This window comes from Sinocyclocheilus rhinocerous, unplaced genomic scaffold (genome assembly GCF_001515625.1).
Source record: "Sinocyclocheilus rhinocerous isolate Xijiao unplaced genomic scaffold, SAMN03320098_v1.1 scaffold263, whole genome shotgun sequence".
NCBI lineage: Eukaryota > Metazoa > Chordata > Actinopteri > Cypriniformes > Cyprinidae > Sinocyclocheilus > Sinocyclocheilus rhinocerous.
The window spans coordinates 2,447,233-2,468,565 of record NW_015645086.1 but is presented as its reverse complement, the minus strand read 5'-3'; the positions used below and the strand labels follow the sequence as shown (position 1 = coordinate 2,468,565).

The following is a 21,333-nucleotide window of genomic DNA, read 5'->3' as shown; positions in this document are numbered from 1 at the left end:
GCATATAGATTTACGACCATAATAGTATGTTGTTCATAAGGTGCATGAGCCTTCTTAATTATTGGATTGCTATAATTATGCTTAATTTGCTTATTTAAGCTTAATTATGATTGCTTCATTATGTGTTGCATCAAAAAGTCAGCGTAAACACACCTTTTGCAAAACTTGTATTCAATTTCATTCAGATTTGTTAGATCTTTAAAATCTGAAATTATCTCATCATGTGGGAACTGCTGAGGGCAGCAACAGCAATATGAACTGAATTTCTCATTTCCAAAATGTTCTTCCTGATACTGAAAGAATCGTTAATTGAATTGTTGAGGAACCGGAATCGTTAAGAGCAATCAGAATCAAAACCAGAATCGTTCATTCTTTACGGTTCCCATCCATATCTGACACTTTGAACGTTTGAACGTTTACACATAGAAGTCTTTCTGCACAGACGCGCCCCACTCATATGTCGAAAGAATGCGTCAGCTTCTTAAAAACTCTCCCCCACTCTTGTGTCAGGGCACCTCCTCCTCTTTTTCTTTAGTTCTGTCTCTATCTCTCCTTCCCTGCTGTGGAGCGACTTGATGAATGCTAATATCACTCCATCAGCAGATTGCGTGCCCTCTGTAGGAGCCGTTTCGCTGGAAAATGCCTTAAGTTAAGCTCTGCGTCGGATGCTCATTTGTGACAAAGACTTTTGCTTTGCGATATTACAAGGAACGAAACCCTCCAACAAATCAGTTTCACATTCTCTCAGACATTGTTCTATTTCTGTTCTATGTAACGTTTCACAGAAAAGATGAATAGGGACTATACTCGTTTTTGCATATTCACCAGAAAGTCATGTTTTTGCTGTACTGCAAAACAACTTGTTCTGAATTGTTGTACAAAATTGTTGTACAGAAGCCAAGTGTGTTTGTGTTTTAGTGTCATTCTAATGGTTAAAATAGAGGTACGGTAAATACGAGTGATATTTAGTGCTCAGAGAGCAGGTTGGCATTGCTGCAAAATCACCAGATGCCTAATGAAAAAAACAGCTCATTGTTCTGAGATACACAAATTATGATTGAGTAAAACCCTTGTTTCAGAATTAAAATGTTCCATCTCATTTCCATTGCAGAAAATGAAAATGCACTCACTCTCATGTATTCCAAACTAATGTTCTTCTGTGGAACATAAAAGGAGATACTTTGAAAAATGTTCGTGCTGCTATTTTCAATGCAAAGAAAAAAAAAACACCATAAAAGATACTGCTCATTTGTTATATTCTACGTCTTCTGAAGTCATATGATAGCTATGAAGTTCCCCCTGTGCTGCAGCTCTTAAAGGGGTCATATGATGCGATTTCAAGTTTTCCTTTCTCTTTGGAGTGTTATAAGCAAAAACTAAAGAGATATTCTTTATAAAATTTAAGACTTGTTCACGCCCTCCTAAAACACACGCCTCCACATGTCTACGTCACGATGTGGGAAGATTTGCATAACGCCGCCCAAATGTTTACGCAAAGAAAGAAGGCGCAACTTTGATTCTCGCTGTAGTATTGTTGCTGCCGCCGCTGCCATGTTGTGGAGACGCTGTGTGTTTTGTTGCTAAAGTGAAAATACTTTGTTTGGTCTTCCGAAAGAGGACACGACTAGAAATCAGTGGTTAAGTTGTATTTACAACACTGTTCCAGAACAGTTCAACCCAAATATTCAGATGTGTGCAGCACATTTTATGGAGGACTGTTTCCTGATCCTGGGAGAGTAGACTACAATGCCGGCTCTTCTGACTCACAGACTGTAAGTACGTTTTTTATATTTAAAGAATTTGCCACTGATGATTCAAACGTGAGTTTTGAACAGTGTAGAGTAGTGTTTGTTATTTGTAGTTTCTCCGATCACAAATGCAGACATGGTTTTATGTTTACGCGGCGAGATGCAACGCAACGCGTTAAGAGACAGTATAAGTCATTATAATCAGTAATTATGTCCCCACTGGATGCAACAAATGCCTCGTTTATAATGGGTTTTATTGGTTTTGTCTCGCCGTGCCGGGAGACGGCGTCACAGTATGGTAAGGGTTGTAACATTTCCGTCACACGCTCAAGGCATCCGGCCAATCACAACGCACTGAATAGCTGGCCAATCAGAGCACACCTCGCTTTTTCAGACCGATGAGCTTTGTAAAAATCGACGCGTTTCAGAAAGGCGGGGCATAGAGGAGAAACAATAATGTACAGTATGTGGAAAATAATGTGTTTTTTGAACCTTAAACCGCATAAACACATTTCATTACACCAAATACACAAAATAATGTTCTTTTTAGCAGCATCATATGACCCCTTTAAATCTCAACACTGTCAATGACACCAAATGCCATTGTTTCTGCATGTTTCTGTCTAATGCCAGGTTGGAAATGCAATAGAGATTTGTGAGCTGTGGTGAATGGAAAGATTTTTAGCAATTAATGATTTACATTTTGATCCCTTTTCTCACACAAAGTGTCACTTTATGACATTGTATGACTTGTTACTTGTTACTAAAACTAAAATAATTTGTTAATTGAAATAAAGCTTACATAAATCTAAACATAAATAACAGGTGGAAAACCAAAACCTAAAAAATACTTAAAAATTAAAATGAGAAAATTATTATATTTTAGAAAATTATCATTATTATTATAATTCTTATAGCTGTATTGATATTTACAAAATATTAATGACAAAAGCACATAACAAAATGACTACAATTTAAATGAAAACTGAAAATATAAAATAAAAGCTAATTCAAATATGAATAAATACTATAATATTGTATAAATGATACTAAAATAACACTTTTTCAGAAGATTAGACTGGACTTTTATTCATCATTATGGATTCAACATGAAATAACTGAGAATTTTCGATTTTCTGGGTTCAGTACAAGTTCAATTGCCATAATTTGTGGCATGATGTTAATTACTACAAAAATTAATTGTCTTTCCTTTTCTTTAAAAAAGCAAAAATCTGAACTAGTGAGGTACTTACAATTTAAGTGAATGGGGCCAATCTGTAAACACTGAAATACTGTGTGTTTCAGCAGCATAGCCACAAGACATAATATGTGTTAACGTGATTTTATTATTTTAAAAAATCACTTATTAACCTCAGAATAGCTCAGCCAAAAATGAAAATTTGCTGAAAATTCACTCACCCTCTGGCCATCCAAGATGTAGATGAATGTGTTTCTTCATGAGAAGAGATTTGGAGAAATGTAGCATTGCATCACTTGCTCACCAATGGATCCTCTGCAGTGAATGGGTGCCGTCAGAATGAGAGTCCATTCTGGTGCTTGATCTGTGCATATTTTTCGCCTGCTTCAGGCAAGAGTTAAAAACGTCTTCAAGACGGATTTGTTATTCAGCTTTTCGCTTCACAAGACGTTTACTGATGGACTGGAGTCGTGTGGATTACTTGTAGATTATTGTAACTGAGTTTAACTTGTACTGAACCTGGAATATTCCTTTAAAACATGGCTATGCTAATGCTGCATTCATGACTGCATACTCAGTAGTCAGGTGCAGCTGTTATTTTGCTGTGCGGGGTTTTGCAATATGTACAGTACTTTCTGCAAGTCATGTGTGTAGACACAGGGTCACTAATACCCAGGTGCGAACGTGTCCCTCCGGCCTCCTGAGTTTCTGACCTTCAGAACGATACAGCCTTCACAAACAAACAGGAGAGACTGCCATTATGCCATTATGTAAGGCATATGCATGACATTATTCTACTTTTTTCGACTTAATTCTACTTTTAATGTCTTGCTATCTATTCATCCATACAAAAACGTCTTCAGGGAGTAAGAGAGAGAGAGAGAAAATCCTCTGTTTCACAGATTGGCGTAAGTGTGAGAGATGTGCGGATGTTAAAAATGGGGTGAGAGTGAGAGGAACAAAAAATGTGTAAATGTGTGCATTTCACAGGCTGTAGGATTGGGGGAGAGAGAGAGAAGCTATAATTGATGTCACACCAGGTGTGTGTAGGGAATGAGAGAAGAAGAAAAGCAAGGGAGGAGGGATCGTCAGGGTTACCTATCCATCCTCTCGCTCTCTCTTCCTCCAGCACACCTGCAACACATCTAGTCCCTCATGATTACGACATCCCTAGATATAACCAGACCCTGGCAATCCCATTACAAACACTCGCTGTAGTGGAATTTTACTTCCTGTCCTATTCAACAGTGCACAATAGCTCTGGTACGAAACCCAGAGCTGCATGTCTAGTGTCTGCAAAGGCTGCAGCTTTCTAAGGCGGCATTCTAAACAGAATGTAATCTCATAGGTGACTGATTTGGAACACTGCATTCTTGAGTCGCTTACAGATGATTCTAGTGTAGAGCGGCGCAGTCGGGTTTCCACTGTTCCCTTTCATTTTCCTCCATAATGACTGGGGAAATCTCTTTTGATAAATCATTAAAGTGATGATATGGGCTTCTTTAAAAGCTACAAGTCAAGTGTAATTTCACTTCTTTTTTAAGTGTTTAAATGCAGAATTCAAGGTGAAGAACTACATTACCCATAATCTTAAGGAAGAAGTGCCAATTAAAATAGTCGCTGTTGATATGGAATGAAAATCGTGGACAGCAAATGTCCAATTCCATGAAGAAAAAATAAATAGGCAAATGACATAATTAAGTTAGTCTCTCTACACTCTCTTTACTTAATTATACTGGAAGATTTTGTAAACGTTTTTGGAAACCATTTGTTTGATCAAAAATACAGTAAAAACAGTAATGCTGTGAAATATTATTACAGTTTGAATATATTGAATATATTTTAAAATGTAATTTATTTCTGTGATGCAAAGCTGAATTTGCCGATTTGCTGCTCAGGAAAGATTTCTTCTTATTATTATCAACAGTTGTGTAGCTTAATATTATTGTGGAAACTATGATGCATTATTTCATGATTCTTTCAAAAGAACAGTATTTATTTAAAAAAGTAACATTTTTGTCTTTACTGTCACTTTTGATCAAATTAATGCATCCTTGCTGAATAAAAGTATACATTTCTTCCAAGGAAAAAAAAAACTGTCTGAATCCAAACTTTTGAACAACCGTGTTACACACAATTTTTTTAATAAATAAAAAATAAAAATGCTTATTTTCATTATTCATCATTTTTTAAATGATTTTATGGCAATGTAATCCTTACAAGTATTGAAGATTGTTTTTAATGCTTATAGTAAAAATGAATGGGAAAAACACTGGAGCCAAGCCTGCAAAAAAAAGTCAACAGTCACTGTTGTGTTCTATAGTTTCACATTAGTGTGTTAATCTAATATGAAAATCTAGCACAAACATTAAATAGCAGACACAAATATTTGGTTATATTTATTTATACTTTCCATTGTTAAATGAAATATATTTATAATGATTTTTGCTCTAGATTTGCCCTCAATCTTGAATGAACTTTTTCATATAGTGCTGTGCTTATAATTTGGTCAAAACAGGGTATCTTAGAAGGCAGCATAATATTGTTTAACTGCCTGACAACAGCATTTGCATCTAAAGGTTGCCTTAAATACTAAGTAGGTAGCTCTGGAACAGAGCTAACTATTTACTTATAGGATGTTTCAGCCCTTTACATGTTTGCTGTATTTTATTTTCTCCTTACAAAAAGTGTCTCTCACTTTGTCTACAGAAAAAGCAAGAGCAAACATGGCCACACCAATGGAGGGGCTCAGAAAAAGGAAACAGTGAGTGCAAAAAAAGTATATATGAACACATATAAACACAGTGCAATTATGGACATGGATGTACGTACATATACATGATAATGTTTTGAATTTCAGGCTGCTCTGCGCCAGTCCAAGCTGAACTCCATGAGTAAATCTGACACCCGCCTGCATGACATGCACAGGCTGCCCTGCAATGCAAACGGTGAGAGAGACAGACAGATTTAACTGGTCTTAATGATATATGTACACAAGACTCATTTAGCACACACATACGCACATATGCACTGGCCGACGCACGTGCGTGCAAAGACTTACGTCTCCAGAGACTTGTCATGGCAAGATGTTTACTAGCTCATGTTCCCACTGCCACAGACGTGTGATCTGCGAGGCTGAGAATGACAGTTGTCAAGCTGACACACAGAACACACACATCTCAAAGCCTTATATACGTCGGCTTCTGGTCTTTTAAATCCAGACCAATGGAGACTCACTTTATTTAGTGTGTAAAACACAAAATACACAATAAGAAGGATAACAATTATCAATTCGGTCAACATGAAATCAAGGTTTACTCTATTTACTTTTGTAATACATGCTCCTGGTCATAATATCCACAAATCATCAGTCCACATTATTCCAAATTATTCCAAGAAATATGAATATATTGCTTCGACTGTGAAATGACTTTCTGCGGATGTTACCAAGACCACAAGTTTCAACCCAGGTTACAAATTGTAGGAACATCGTTTTGAAATGTTTGTAAAATTTTGAAAATTACGTCCAGTTTTCTTGTCACAATTATAACGTTATTTAAAAGTTACAAAAACATTTCTTCCAACGTTCTGCTAACTTTTTCACACAAAATATTATTTGTATTAATTAATTAATGCATTAATTTTCTAAGAATGTAAATGTCCAGTTTTCTTGTCGTGAGTAGAACTTTATTTAAAGATTCCTAAAATGTTTCTAACAAAGTTCTACTATATTTTCACCAAAGATATAACGTTATCTGAACATTTATTTTTAATTTCTTAAGAACATTAAAATGTCCAATTTTCTTGTCTTGATTAGAACATTATTTATAAGTTACTTACAACTTTCTACTAGTATTATTTTCAAAATATAGCATATTTTTTAGCATTATTTTTAATATTCTAATCAGCGTTGTAAGAACATTCACCAAGTAAAAATAACATCGCAAGAACATTTTCTCTCAACGTTGTGAGACCGTATATAAAATATTCATAAAGTAATAACAATGTTCCATAAACATTACTTTAAGAATGATTTGTCCTAAATATTATATAACTTATTGAAAGTTGTGAGAATGTTCATTGTTAGCAGGGAACGAATAGTGCCAGTGTCATACAAGATCGGTAGAGGTATGCTAAGCTAGTTAGCTAAACAATTAGCTTGCTAACTGGGCTAGGCTAAACTGGAAAAGTAGGCTAAATGTTTAATTTGACCATTTTTAGCTTTGGGAGTATCATCTGATATGTAGTTTAGAAAACAAGATTCACATTTTTTGTTGCCAGTGTAGTTTCATGTTGACTTTAAACTCATTGTACTGTCTCTATGCAGGTTTAAACATATGTAAGATTGTGATTTTGTGGTCAAAATACACATTCCAAATAGTAATGGTCTGCCCCCTTGTGTTTTCATGGAGTAATGTCAAATGTGACATTTTTAATGACACTTTGTACTTTATTGGCCCTTAGTACTATATATGTGTTCAGTATTTTATCCAATATGACATCAATATTCCAAACTTTAATCTTAATCCTCTGTTTAATCTTTCCCATCCCTCTCACATCAATCTGTGTCATTCTGATTGACAGGTGCCCCTAAGAGCCGGCCGGCCAGCATGGACCTTCTGCTCCTGCATACCCGCCGCTCCACTCCTGACCTCCGTCCCAGCCCAGGCCGCCAGCTGCCTCGTGCTCCCAACAAAAATGAGAATGAGGAACGTGAGCACACCTACTCTGAAGTTTGCCGCCGCTCCTCTCCCACATCCCTCCCGCCAGATGACGGCCTGTATGAGAGTGTTGGGATCAAAGGGGCGGGGCCTGATAAAGCTGCCCCACCTCCTGCCCCGATGTCAACCAACACGCCCACTCAGCGCCGTGCCCACAGCCCGACGCTTAATGGGAACGGCCGAGGTGGAAGCAGAGGGGTTGTGAACGGCGTGAGTCAAGACGAAGTGACGGCAGAGTACGCCTCCATACGGAAGGTGAAGAAGCTGGAGCGCGGCAGGAGGGAGGAAGTGGTGGAGGATGGAGAAAGGGAGCACCAGAGCATGTCCAGCAGCGAGTCCTCCAGCAGCACCTTGCCTAGGAAAACAGTGGAACCATTTCACCTACCCAATTTCCCAAAGGTAAATATGACACAGATCAGCCACACAGGTTCAGAATAGTTATACATTTAAAAAAAAACTCAGCTCATAACTCATCCTGCAGGGGCAAAAAAATCTCACAGAAACCTTACAGAACGGGTTGGATATATATGCCTGGAGAACAGAATGTCATATAGACTCTTTCAAGTAACCACCTAAAACACCCTAGCTAGCAACTACACTAATGTAGTAAAAAATGCACTAAACACTCAGAACAACTTAACAGTCACATAGCAACGTCCTAGCAACCACCCAAAACACCCCAGCAACAAAAAAGTAACGCACTAAACACTCAGAACAGTTTAGCATGGCATAGCAATGCCATGGCAACAGCTTAGAACACTCCAGCATCATTATGGTATGTTTTGCACCACTCTCATTTTCTTGAGAAAATCTAATGTTGTTGTTGCAGGCAAAAGAAGAAGAAAAAATAAGAAGTGAGAGAAAAAAGAGTTATAATTGTCTGCCATTTGCGCTAATGTAAATATTAAGCACTTAAATGCAGAGCCTGGTAGTGCAGTTATACGTTTTGACCACTAGAGAGTGCTGTTTCCTATAAAAAAAATCCCCTAGAGCCACCAATCTGAAGCATTTTCTAAAACCTTCATGACTGATATGAATATGACTGATGACATTTACATGATAAATCTTTTAGAGTTTTAGATGTTAAATGTTTTTAATTAAAAGGGGTTCAAGAAATGAACATTAGCGAGCATTAAAATGTTGACTTGCCCACTCATGAGAAAACATTCTATTGACATAGTATTAAAAATGAACTGAAGTGATGCATTGTTACTTTGTGTGTGTGTGTGTGTGTGTGTGTGTGTTTGTTCACATTTCACCCATATTCATGTCAGTCTGTTAGCTGATACCTGTTTATGTTGTGTTCGGCTTTCAAGGACAGATAAGTTTTGCAGAGAACAGAACAGCCATGCTGAATGATGGTGCCTTTAAAATGGAAAACACACAGACAATGATCGGATAATGATCCAGTCTTCCTGTTAACTCAGCTCTGCTCTACTTGTCTTTATGTGTGTGTTTGTGCCATTTGTTTGCCACATATGGAGATAAAAATCTTCTTTGTCAGAGGTTTGTTGATTGATGGCTTGTTTACGCAGGCACGGTATTCTATTCAGTGCATACTTGTCTTTCTAAATCTGACTTACAGTGTGCCATTTAATATTTAAGCAAGGCTAAACAATATTGGTGTGTGTGTGTGTGTGTGTGTGTGTACATGTTTTTCTATCCCGGTGAGGACTTAAACCTGAGTACACACCAACTCATGGGTACTCGTGTCACCGTGGGGACCTAAGTTGAGGTCCCCATGGGGAAACAAGCTTATAATTCATACAGAAAGGGTTTTTTTTGAGAATGTAAAAATGCAGAAAGTTTTCTGTGAGGGGTAGGTTTAGGTGTAGGGTTGGTGTAGGGCGATAGAGTATACGGTTTGTACAGTATAAAAACCATTACACCTATGGAGAGTCCCCACAAGGATAGTACGTGTGTGTGTGTGTGTGTGTGTGTGTCTTTGACCTGCATTATATCCGAGCCTGCATCTAGAACAAATATTATTAGAGTTTACATGAAAGCAAGCATGCAGTGTGGTTGTGCGGCACATGTGTCACTCCAGTGCACTGGGCTGGATTAAGTAAGGTCTGTTGGCAGGCTGCCTGCCCCGCCTATAACGTTATCTGAACATTTATTTTTAATTTCTTAAGAACATTAAAATGTCCAATTTTCTTGTCTTGATTAGAACATTATTTATAAGTTACTTACAACTTTCTACTAGTATTATTTTCAAAATATAGCATATTTTTTAGCATTATTTTTAATATTCTAATCAGCGTTGTAAGAACATTCACCAAGTAAAAATAACATCGCAAGAACATTTTCTCTCAACGTTGTGAGACCGTATATAAAATATTCATAAAGTAATAACAATGTTCCATAAACATTACTTTAAGAATGATTTGTCCTAAATATTATATAACTTATTGAAAGTTGTGAGAATGTTCATTGTTAGCAGGGAACGAATAGTGCCAGTGTCATACAAGATCGGTAGAGGTATGCTAAGCTAGTTAGCTAAACAATTAGCTTGCTAACTGGGCTAGGCTAAACTGGAAAAGTAGGCTAAATGTTTAATTTGACCATTTTTAGCTTTGGGAGTATCATCTGATATGTAGTTTAGAAAACAAGATTCACATTTTTTGTTGCCAGTGTAGTTTCATGTTGACTTTAAACTCATTGTACTGTCTCTATGCAGGTTTAAACATATGTAAGATTGTGATTTTGTGGTCAAAATACACATTCCAAATAGTAATGGTCTGCCCCCTTGTGTTTTCATGGAGTAATGTCAAATGTGACATTTTTAATGACACTTTGTACTTTATTGGCCCTTAGTACTATATATGTGTTCAGTATTTTATCCAATATGACATCAATATTCCAAACTTTAATCTTAATCCTCTGTTTAATCTTTCCCATCCCTCTCACATCAATCTGTGTCATTCTGATTGACAGGTGCCCCTAAGAGCCGGCCGGCCAGCATGGACCTTCTGCTCCTGCATACCCGCCGCTCCACTCCTGACCTCCGTCCCAGCCCAGGCCGCCAGCTGCCTCGTGCTCCCAACAAAAATGAGAATGAGGAACGTGAGCACACCTACTCTGAAGTTTGCCGCCGCTCCTCTCCCACATCCCTCCCGCCAGATGACGGCCTGTATGAGAGTGTTGGGATCAAAGGGGCGGGGTCTGATAAAGCTGCCCCACCTGCTGCCCCTGCCCCGACGTCAACCAACACGCCCACTCAGCGCCGTGCCCACAGCCCGACGCTTAATGGGAACGGCCGAGGTGGAAGCAGAGGGGTTGTGAACGGCGTGAGTCAAGACGAAGTGACGGCAGAGTACGCCTCCATACGGAAGGTGAAGAAGCTGGAGCGCGGCAGGAGGGAGGAAGTGGTGGAGGATGGAGAAAGGGAGCACCAGAGCATGTCCAGCAGCGAGTCCTCCAGCAGCACCTTGCCTAGGAAAACAGTGGAACCATTTCACCTACCCAATTTCCCAAAGGTAAATATGACACAGATCAGCCACACAGGTTCAGAATAGTTATACATTTAAAAAAAAACTCAGCTCATAACTCATCCTGCAGGGGCAAAAAAATCTCACAGAAACCTTACAGAACGGGTTGGATATATATGCCTGGAGAACAGAATGTCATATAGACTCTTTCAAGTAACCACCTAAAACACCCTAGCTAGCAACTACACTAATGTAGTAAAAAATGCACTAAACACTCAGAACAACTTAACAGTCACATAGCAACGTCCTAGCAACCACCCAAAACACCCCAGCAACAAAAAAGTAACGCACTAAACACTCAGAACAGTTTAGCATGGCATAGCAATGCCATGGCAACAGCTTAGAACACTCCAGCATCATTATGGTATGTTTTGCACCACTCTCATTTTCTTGAGAAAATCTAATGTTGTTGTTGCAGGCAAAAGAAGAAGAAAAAATAAGAAGTGAGAGAAAAAAGAGTTATAATTGTCTGCCATTTGCGCTAATGTAAATATTAAGCACTTAAATGCAGAGCCTGGTAGTGCAGTTATACGTTTTGACCACTAGAGAGTGCTGTTTCCTATAAAAAAAATCCCCTAGAGCCACCAATCTGAAGCATTTTCTAAAACCTTCATGACTGATATGAATATGACTGATGACATTTACATGATAAATCTTTTAGAGTTTTAGATGTTAAATGTTTTTAATTAAAAGGGGTTCAAGAAATGAACATTAGCGAGCATTAAAATGTTGACTTGCCCACTCATGAGAAAACATTCTATTGACATAGTATTAAAAATGAACTGAAGTGATGCATTGTTACTTTGTGTGTGTGTGTGTGTGTGTGTGTGTGTTTGTTCACATTTCACCCATATTCATGTCAGTCTGTTAGCTGATACCTGTTTATGTTGTGTTCGGCTTTCAAGGACAGATAAGTTTTGCAGAGAACAGAACAGCCATGCTGAATGATGGTGCCTTTAAAATGGAAAACACACAGACAATGATCGGATAATGATCCAGTCTTCCTGTTAACTCAGCTCTGCTCTACTTGTCTTTATGTGTGTGTTTGTGCCATTTGTTTGCCACATATGGAGATAAAAATCTTCTTTGTCAGAGGTTTGTTGATTGATGGCTTGTTTACGCAGGCACGGTATTCTATTCAGTGCATACTTGTCTTTCTAAATCTGACTTACAGTGTGCCATTTAATATTTAAGCAAGGCTAAACAATATTGGTGTGTGTGTGTGTGTGTGTGTGTGTACATGTTTTTCTATCCCGGTGAGGACTTAAACCTGAGTACACACCAACTCATGGGTACTCGTGTCACCGTGGGGACCTAAGTTGAGGTCCCCATGGGGAAACAAGCTTATAATTCATACAGAAAGGGTTTTTTTTGAGAATGTAAAAATGCAGAAAGTTTTCTGTGAGGGGTAGGTTTAGGTGTAGGGTTGGTGTAGGGCGATAGAGTATACGGTTTGTACAGTATAAAAACCATTACACCTATGGAGAGTCCCCACAAGGATAGTACGTGTGTGTGTGTGTGTGTGTGTGTGTCTTTGACCTGCATTATATCCGAGCCTGCATCTAGAACAAATATTATTAGAGTTTACATGAAAGCAAGCATGCAGTGTGGTTGTGCGGCACATGTGTCACTCCAGTGCACTGGGCTGGATTATGTAAGGTCTGTTGGCAGGCTGCCTGCCCCGCCATGTTTTTTTTTGTTTGTTTGTTTTTTTGTTAAAGGCATCAGGGAGGAACCACAGAGCAGGTAGTTGCTTCAGCCAGGGAAATAAATAGCAGCAAACACTGTAGCCATTCATCTGCTGGTATTAATCTTTCATACAGGAGGTGTGTTTCTTTCCCACTTTAATCATTGACTCGCTATTCGACGTGCATATCTGTTCCTGTAATGATTAACTCACAGAACATTTCCATTGTAGAAACAAACACCAATCAGTCCTAAATTAAAGGAACAGTTCATGTCATTCCAGTCCAGCATGACTTTCTTTCGTTGCTCTGTGAGACACAAATGGTGAACTTTTGAAAAATGCACTGGCCACCGTTTTATTTTTTTAATGAAAATGAACGAGGACTGGTGCTGTTGAGCTCCAAAATGACAACAACAAAAAAATCACAAAAGTGGTTCATACATTTTTTTGCTGAAAATTCCAAGTGTTCTGAGGTCATATAATAGCTTTCTCTGACAGAAACAGACCAAAATTTAGGTCATTATTTAAAATTTTTGTATACACTTTTATAGTTTTTATTAATATTCAGCTTTTATTTAATATTTTCAGAATTCGTTTTAATTACAGTTTTTTTTATAATTTAATCTTTATTATTGTTTTATACTATTTCGGTTTAATTTATTTTTATTTTTTATTTCAGTCATTTTAGTGCTTCAACTTAAACTTATTTTACTTTGTTGCCAAGGCAGCATTTTTCATTTTCCTTTAAAGTTTTTCATCTAATGTTCATAATTTATTTTAGTTCAGATTTATTTCAGTTACCAAAAATGTTTTGGTCTTAGTTAACAATAATAACCCGGCTGTTGAATGAATAGTTCACTCAAAAATGAACATTTGATATAAGTTTATTCACTCTAAATGGGTGCCGTCAGAATCAGAGTCAAACTAGCTGATAAAAACATCACAATAATCCACAAGTAATCCACATGACTTCAGTCCATTAATTAACATCTTGTGAAGTGAAAAGTTGCATGTTTGTAAGAAACAAATCAATCATTAACATGATTTAACATTAAACCTTCACTTTTGGACAAAATACCTCTATCCATAATAACACTTCCTGAATTTGTTTCCTACAAACACACAGCTTTTCACTTCACAAGACGTTAACTGATGAACTGGTGCCATGTGAATTACTGTGATGTTTTTATCAGCTGTTTGGACTCTCATTCTGACGGCACCCATTCACCGCAGAGGATCCATTGGTGAACATGTGATGTAATGCTTACATTTCTCCAAATCTTTTCTCACGAAAAACAAACTGGATGAGTACATTTTCATTTTTGGGTGAACCATTCCTTTAATCTCTCCAAATGGATTGTTTAATCGATCAGGTTGTAGAATCTAATCAGTCTGATTGGTGATGAATGATTCAGAGTGTTATCACAAACAAGAGTTGCTGATTCATCGAAAATACCTGACACAAAAAAAATTCATTCGTTCACAAAACGGATGTTGCTGCTTCTCTCATGAACTCACAAACATGGAGAGCTTGAATTCAGATGACATCAGATTCAGTCTGTTTGCATTAGCAGTGCTTGAGGAGTTCTGACCAGCTCGCATGTTCCTCATGTGTCCAACAGGAGGCGGTCTTCATGGGTAACGGAGAGCAGTACATTTGGAAACCACCAGAAGAGGAAGAGATGATCATGCCAGTGGTCCCTCAGCTGGAGAACGGACACAGCCATCCCACCGCCGTGGAGGTAACGTCTGCCTCGCTATCCCAGCACTGCAGACGGGGTCATGACATTTGTCCAGGTTTACATGAATGGATCAGGTTTCAGACTTTGACATTTGACCTCTAAAACCCAGGACCATTTCGGATCTCTTTGGTCTGACCCTTGTGCATTAATAAAGAGTGTGGAAGTGAGTGGAATGATGGCTGGAGTCTGATAAATTGTGGCTTGAAAGTGAGAGAGAAAGTTTGATCCTTCTTTTCTCCCTCCACCTCTCAACTCTCTTCCTGCTCTCTCTCTCTCTATGGGTATGGCATGACTAACAGGCAGGTCAAAGGTCTGTGGACTGTGCTTGTTGACTGTCAGTTCAGGGTTGGTGTGAGGGAAGGAATATGAGAAGTGGGGAGAGGTCGGGACAGACAGGCACTCTGGGTAGACTTGAGTTTAATCAACTTCCTGTGGCCAATCAAAACTTACAACTTGGTTTCAGATAAAAGCATTTACAGCAAAGGTGCCTAGTGTAGATGTTTGAAGAATACATACAGATTCTAACAGGAAGTTATATGCACCATTATTACTGCAAAAAACGTTTTCTTAATCAATGTTGTCTCCTTTTTAGTTAAAATACCCTAAATGTCATCAAGATTTAATAGAAAAGCTAAATTGTGTAAGATCATACTTTAAGACTAATAATAGACTAATAGTTTGGAGTCCATTTTTTTGTTATATTTAATGTTTCTTATGCTCAGCAGAGCTGCATTTATTTGATCAAAAATACTGCAAAATTGTGAAATAGTATTACAATTTAAAAGAACAGTTTTCTTTTTGAATATATTTAAAATGTAATTTATTTCTGTGATGAAAAGCTGAATTTTCAGCATCATTACTCCAGTCTTCAGTGTCACATGATCCTTCAGAAATCATTCTAATACGCTGATTTGTTTCTCAAGAAACATTTATTGTTGTTATCAATGTTGAAAACAGTTGTGCTGCTTAATATTTTTTAATACTTCGTTCTTTCTTTAAACTTATGTCAAATAAAGTTTCAATAATTTTGTTGTTTTAAGTATAAAGCTCACTAAATGTAATTGGTTAAAACAAGAAAAAATTGTAGAGTAAGGAAAAGCAATCTTAAATCAAGATACACTCAGAAAATATATTTATATTTAGGCCTTAAATTTATGTATATGAAATGCATATAAAATCTCCATCCATATGGATTACACATTTTTAACATTGATAAACTTAATTTGATGCATATTTGTCAGTCATACATAGTCATACATAATATTTCTGTAATAGTACTATTAGTAATAAACTGGATGCGTTTTAAATACACAATAATCAGGTTTATATATTTATCATCAATACATTCAACTTGTTTCCTTATACATTTTAATTAGCTGAATATTGCTTTTTCCATAGCTAGCCATTTCTTAACCATGTTCATACTTTTTACCTGACTAAATGTGCATTGATATTAACACAACAATTCTGTTCTCTGATTTTAAAATGTGCACCTCTAGTGCCTTTGAAAATGGCATTCTACATTTATTTTGTTTGTTAGTAGTGTGAGAGTAAGCTGAACGTCTTTGGCTCAGATAGAAGTGTTGGCTGTTGTAACCGGTGAGCTGAATACACTTCTCCATGCTCGGTCTCTCTCACTTCTCTGCTCATTCCTTCTCTTGTCCAGACACGCCCAGTTTCATGTCATGTGGTGTGTGGGCGTGATACTGCATGGCCCTCTGCTCCACTTCAATTGACACATTATACTCAACATGGGAAAATCATTGGACTTTTTAAAAACATTTTTAGACATTTTTTTTTTATCATTTTTGCAGTAAATTTCAAGGGTTGTGCATTGTGACAAATTCATTCTTAAAAGTATTACCTGCAATTATTATTTTCCAGTTGAAATAATTTTCTATCTATTGTAATTACCTAATATAATCTTAATTAAAAATCTCCAAACGGTACAATTCCCACTGCTTTTGTGTCCAAGTGTATGCACGCATGCTGCAAGTCAAGTAAGATTGAGTTGCCTCAGAAGAATGCATTCGGGGCACATACAGACACACACACACACACACACACACACACACACATTTGGGAGTTTCAAACAACATGAAACTCAGCGGTTTTCTTGAAATCAGCTGGTTCAGTCATGCCTCCGTTCAGATGCATGCTGCGTCGTGCCGCGGCCTGCAGATTACACTACGGGCTAAAATACTGAATGCTGCAGTGTTGTTTTCCAGACCGTTTAGAGGTTTTAACATGAAAAACACAATCGTATCCGCAGCTCTATTCATGCCATACCATCTCCTCAGCCTGTACACATGAATGCTGTAAAGGTCACTATGTGAGTTGGAGAGCAGAGTTGAATTCTTGACTGGGATTTTACACATGCCATTGAGCTGGGAGTGCTAAATGTCATCCGCCACAGAGAGGGCGTGTGAGGTGAACACACACACACACACACACACACACACACACAGATCAGTGTTAGGGGTGTGCAATACTGACAAAAAAAATTCAATTGGGATTTTTTTCAATAACGATAATTAAACTATATTTTTAGTGTGTTTTTGTGCTGGTACCTTGGCTGGTTTAAACCTGTCGTGGATAAATATATGTGACACTAAAACTACCAGTAGGTGGCGACAAGTCCCTGTGCACATCCGATATCATGCATTGTCTGAATAGGTACTACATTTGAATTTGAACTTACTTCACGACCGTTAAAAAGGTGCATTGAATATAGTGTGAATATGGGCAGTATAAATGAAATTTGGACATAAGACATCCGCCATGTTGTTACTGTCACATGACCTACCAGCATCAGTTGCATTGCTTCACTGCCATTCATAAATCCTCTCCCATGGCCTCATGGGATAGTAAAGTGTCCATCAAATGCGCACTTCAGAATCACATTGGAAGTAGTAGGTCATCTGGGTACTTTTTGCCTGCTGTTTTATGAATACTGTGAATTCGGACATACTACTCTTTTGCTGTACTGTTCTTCGCATACAATATAGTAGGGAAGCAGGGATGCTGCGCCTGTCTTAATGTGTGATTCATTCATTCAAACGATTCGTTCAAAATTGCTGATTCATTTAGAAACGAAGCAAGTGACTGTCTTTATAAATTGGATCATTAAATCACCGACTCAAATGATTTGTTCAAAAACAGATTCATTCAAGAACAAAACAGTGCAGTGTTGCTCTGAAACGCACATAAATGTCCTGCTACAGCTTTGTTTGGAACTATTTTCATTGGTGAAACAACAGACACTATTGTGTGTAAAGTGTAACTCACTATATATTAACTTCTTGTTTGTTGTACAGAATCAATCACATTTGCAATTGCGTTCGTGCAAGACATGCTTTAGTTTTGCAAAGTGAGTGACATACTCGATAATGTTAGCTCGCACATTGATGATAAATATCGCACACCTCTAATCAGTGTACATGTTAGACGTTTTCTTGAATCACATGCTCGTAATAGACCACACATGGGCATTAGAGGAGGACTGAAGGAAATCTTCCCACCCATTTACCTCCTGTCTGGTTAGAGAGGTTAACGGCGTCTCGGTGGGCTGCTGTGGTGAAAGTTTAACAGGCTTATCTGCAGGTTAGGTAACAGATAAGAGCGTTTACACTGGCTCTGTCGATCACGGCTAAAGTGGGTCATGTTTCTGCTGAGTGCAAGCAGAGTCCTGTTACCACACACACTATGACACACGAGTCAAACACTCAGCGCTGTGGGCGTCTGTGTAGTGTTTATGCTACATCTTCAGGCATATTAGAGTGTTATGTTGTGTTAACTCTTATCTGTCCTGTTGTCTCTTTTTACCTTGTTAAGTCAGTCGTGACTATTACTGTTGATCAAACCACCATCAAAACAAATCTGAGGAATACATTTATGACGTGTCATTAACGATACTTCAAATTATGGACTTGTTGAGGAGAAGTGTGCTGTGCAGTGATCAAACTTACATATTTCACCTGATGATAAAACTGACAAAAATACCATAGAATTAAATTGATGGAGAGAAACCACGCCATGCTGGTTTGTCTAGACAGACGCTGGTTTTCGTCTGGTTTCTCCCAAGGTTTTTTCTCCATTTCTGTCACCGATGGAGTTTTGGTTCCTTGTCACTGTCGTCTTTGGCTTGCTTAGTTGGGGACACTTGACTGATTGCACAGACGCTATTGGAAGAGAGCTGAACTGGATGATGACATCACTAAATTATCAATGAACTGACTTTAGCTGAAAAAATTACTCTTTGTTATTGTCTTCTTGCATTATTGACAAACTATTTTCCTGTTTGACACTGTAAAGCTGCTTTGACACAATCAGTATTGTATAAAGCACACACTATACAAATAAAGGTGACTTGACTTGACTTAGAAACAAATATCATAAAGATGGGGCAAGCAACCAACCAGCAGCCACACAGAACACACTATCAACCACCTATAACAGCCTAGCAACCATAGCAATGACCCAGAACATCATAGCATCCACCAAGAACAACCTAGCGACCACTTAGAACACCCTAGCAACCACTAAGAATACCCTAGCAACCACCAAGAACAATGTAGCAACTATCCAGAACACTGTAGTAACCACATAGAACACCCTAATAACCATACAGCATCACCCAGGCACCACCTGGATCATGCAAGCAACCACCTAGAATAAATTAGCAACCTTACACCACACCTTAGCAACCATTCAAAACATCGTTGAAACCACCCAGAATAGCCCAGTTACCATAAAGCATCAGGCATCCATCCAGAACAAGCAACCACCAAGCAACAACCTAGCAACCATGCAACCACCAAGAATAGCCTAGCAACCATACAGAACACCCTAGCAACCATACCTAGCAACCATACAGAAGCAACCACCAAGAACAACCAAGAATAGCCTAGCAGCCATACAGAACACCCTAGCAACTGCATAGGCAAGTTGTAGATAGCATTTGGTGGTGGAAATGAACTTTGCAAGTTCTGAAATCTGTGTGTTTTTTGTAACTCCTTCAACACTATAACTGTAACTTGAGAATGTGCTCCAGGACGGTTATTATAACGAAATCCACTTTGGCAAAGTTGATCTTTGGCAGGCTCCTCATTCTGTGGTTCTCTCTCTCTTTCCTCAGATCTCTGACATGTACTCTACCGTTTGTAAGACCCTGAAGAGGAAACACCAGCAGGGTCAAAGCCAGGAGGATAGCAGGCCGACGGCCTCTGCTGCGTCCCAAGAGGTGGACCGGGGCACCACGGGCTGGCCTGCCGCCGGTGCTACAGGGGAAGAGTCATGGGGGAGGTGTGGCCCCCAAGAGGAGCCCTGCTACGAACCTGTGGGTGAGAAGACGTGGCCCCGGGGCCTGGCGCAAGAGTCAGACCCAGCCTACGCCACCATCGATTCCCACCGGAAACGGGAGAAGCTGGCCAGCAACACGCTGAAGCCCAAAAAGAAACCCGCACAGGGTCCGGGCAGAGCCATGACCTGCGAGAACTTTTACGAGACTATCGGCGACGTGAAGCAGGGAGCAAACGCAGCGAGCACCACCACTATCTTTACCTTTAATGACGGCATGGAAATGTACGTTACGGGGCTATAAAAAGCTTGACTTGAACCGACAAATTAAACACCTACAGACTACAGACAAAAACTAACTGCAGCCCTCTGGTTCTGACAAATGAAAAGATACACAGCCTACAGCTGCCAAACACACGGCAACCTACATAACCACACAACCAATGTATATTTAGTCTTACCATAGGAGTGCACAATCAGTTGCAACACTCATGCAGACAAAATAAAACTGAATTGGCTGAACCAAGCCTGCAGCCGGGCTGTGTTTAGCTGACAGGAATGCTCACCAAATCCAGGGATCTAAACTGATTTGGCCATCATGCTACACTTGCTACAGTAGTTTACTGCAGGGTTAAAATCAATATGACTTTAAGACTCACTGTAGCACAGGGAAGTTTGGACCTGATTATATACAGTACCAGTCAAAAGTTTAGAATAATTAAGATTTTTTTATGTTTTTGAAAGAAGCCTCTTATGCTCACCAAGGCTGCATTTATTTGATCAAAAATACAGTAAAAACAGTAATATTGTAAAATATTATTACAATTTAAAATGTTAAAATTTCATTTATTCCTGTGATGTGAAGCTGACTTTTCAGCGGTTGATAAAACATCTTGAGCAGAAAATCATTATATTAGAATGATTTCTGAAGGATAATGTGACACTGAAGACTGGAGTAATGATGCTGAAAATTAGCTCACAGGAATAAATTAAATTTTAAAACATATTCAAACAGAAAACTGTTATTTTACATTCTAATAATTATTCACAATAGTATTGTTTTAACTGTAACTGTTAAGCATAAGAAATGCCTTTCAAAGACATTTAGAAAATCTTGATTATTCCGAACTTTTGACGGGTAGTGTAAAATCACAATATACACACTGTCGGTCAGTCCCATTGCCGAGTGAGCACTACCTGCACATTAACACAGGGAGCACATGAGATGTCAGCTTATTGCCCGTCCCCTCCCGCTCTGAAAACACACCTGACTGGTTCTCTCAGCTTGAGACGGCCAGCCACCATCACAGTGTTAGTTTAGCTGAAAAAAACATACAGAGTTAACTTCTCTTGTTTTCCACCTTAAACATTATGTATGCAGTCTGACAGTTTAGGTGGTGTACATACGGTATGTCTGGTCATTTTTTCAGTACGCATGTAACTTGCAG

At 38.5% G+C, this 21,333-nt stretch overlaps 1 protein-coding gene across 1 annotated transcript in view; it reads left to right on the top strand.

Annotated features, from left to right (window-relative positions):
• The window catches only part of LOC107705732 (uncharacterized), a 53,848-nt gene extending 33,265 nt beyond the window's left edge, over window positions 1-20,583 (top strand). Inside the window, exons 3-7 of the mRNA XM_016509175.1 lie at window positions 5,656-5,710; window positions 5,807-5,894; window positions 7,531-8,066; window positions 14,468-14,587; window positions 19,725-20,583. Of these exons, the coding sequence (XP_016364661.1) occupies window positions 5,656-5,710; window positions 5,807-5,894; window positions 7,531-8,066; window positions 14,468-14,587; window positions 19,725-20,189 (1,264 nt within the window). The 3' untranslated portion in view covers window positions 20,190-20,583. The remainder of the gene's footprint in view (window positions 1-5,655; window positions 5,711-5,806; window positions 5,895-7,530; window positions 8,067-14,467; window positions 14,588-19,724) is intronic.
• Window positions 20,584-21,333: the final 750 nt, after the last annotated feature.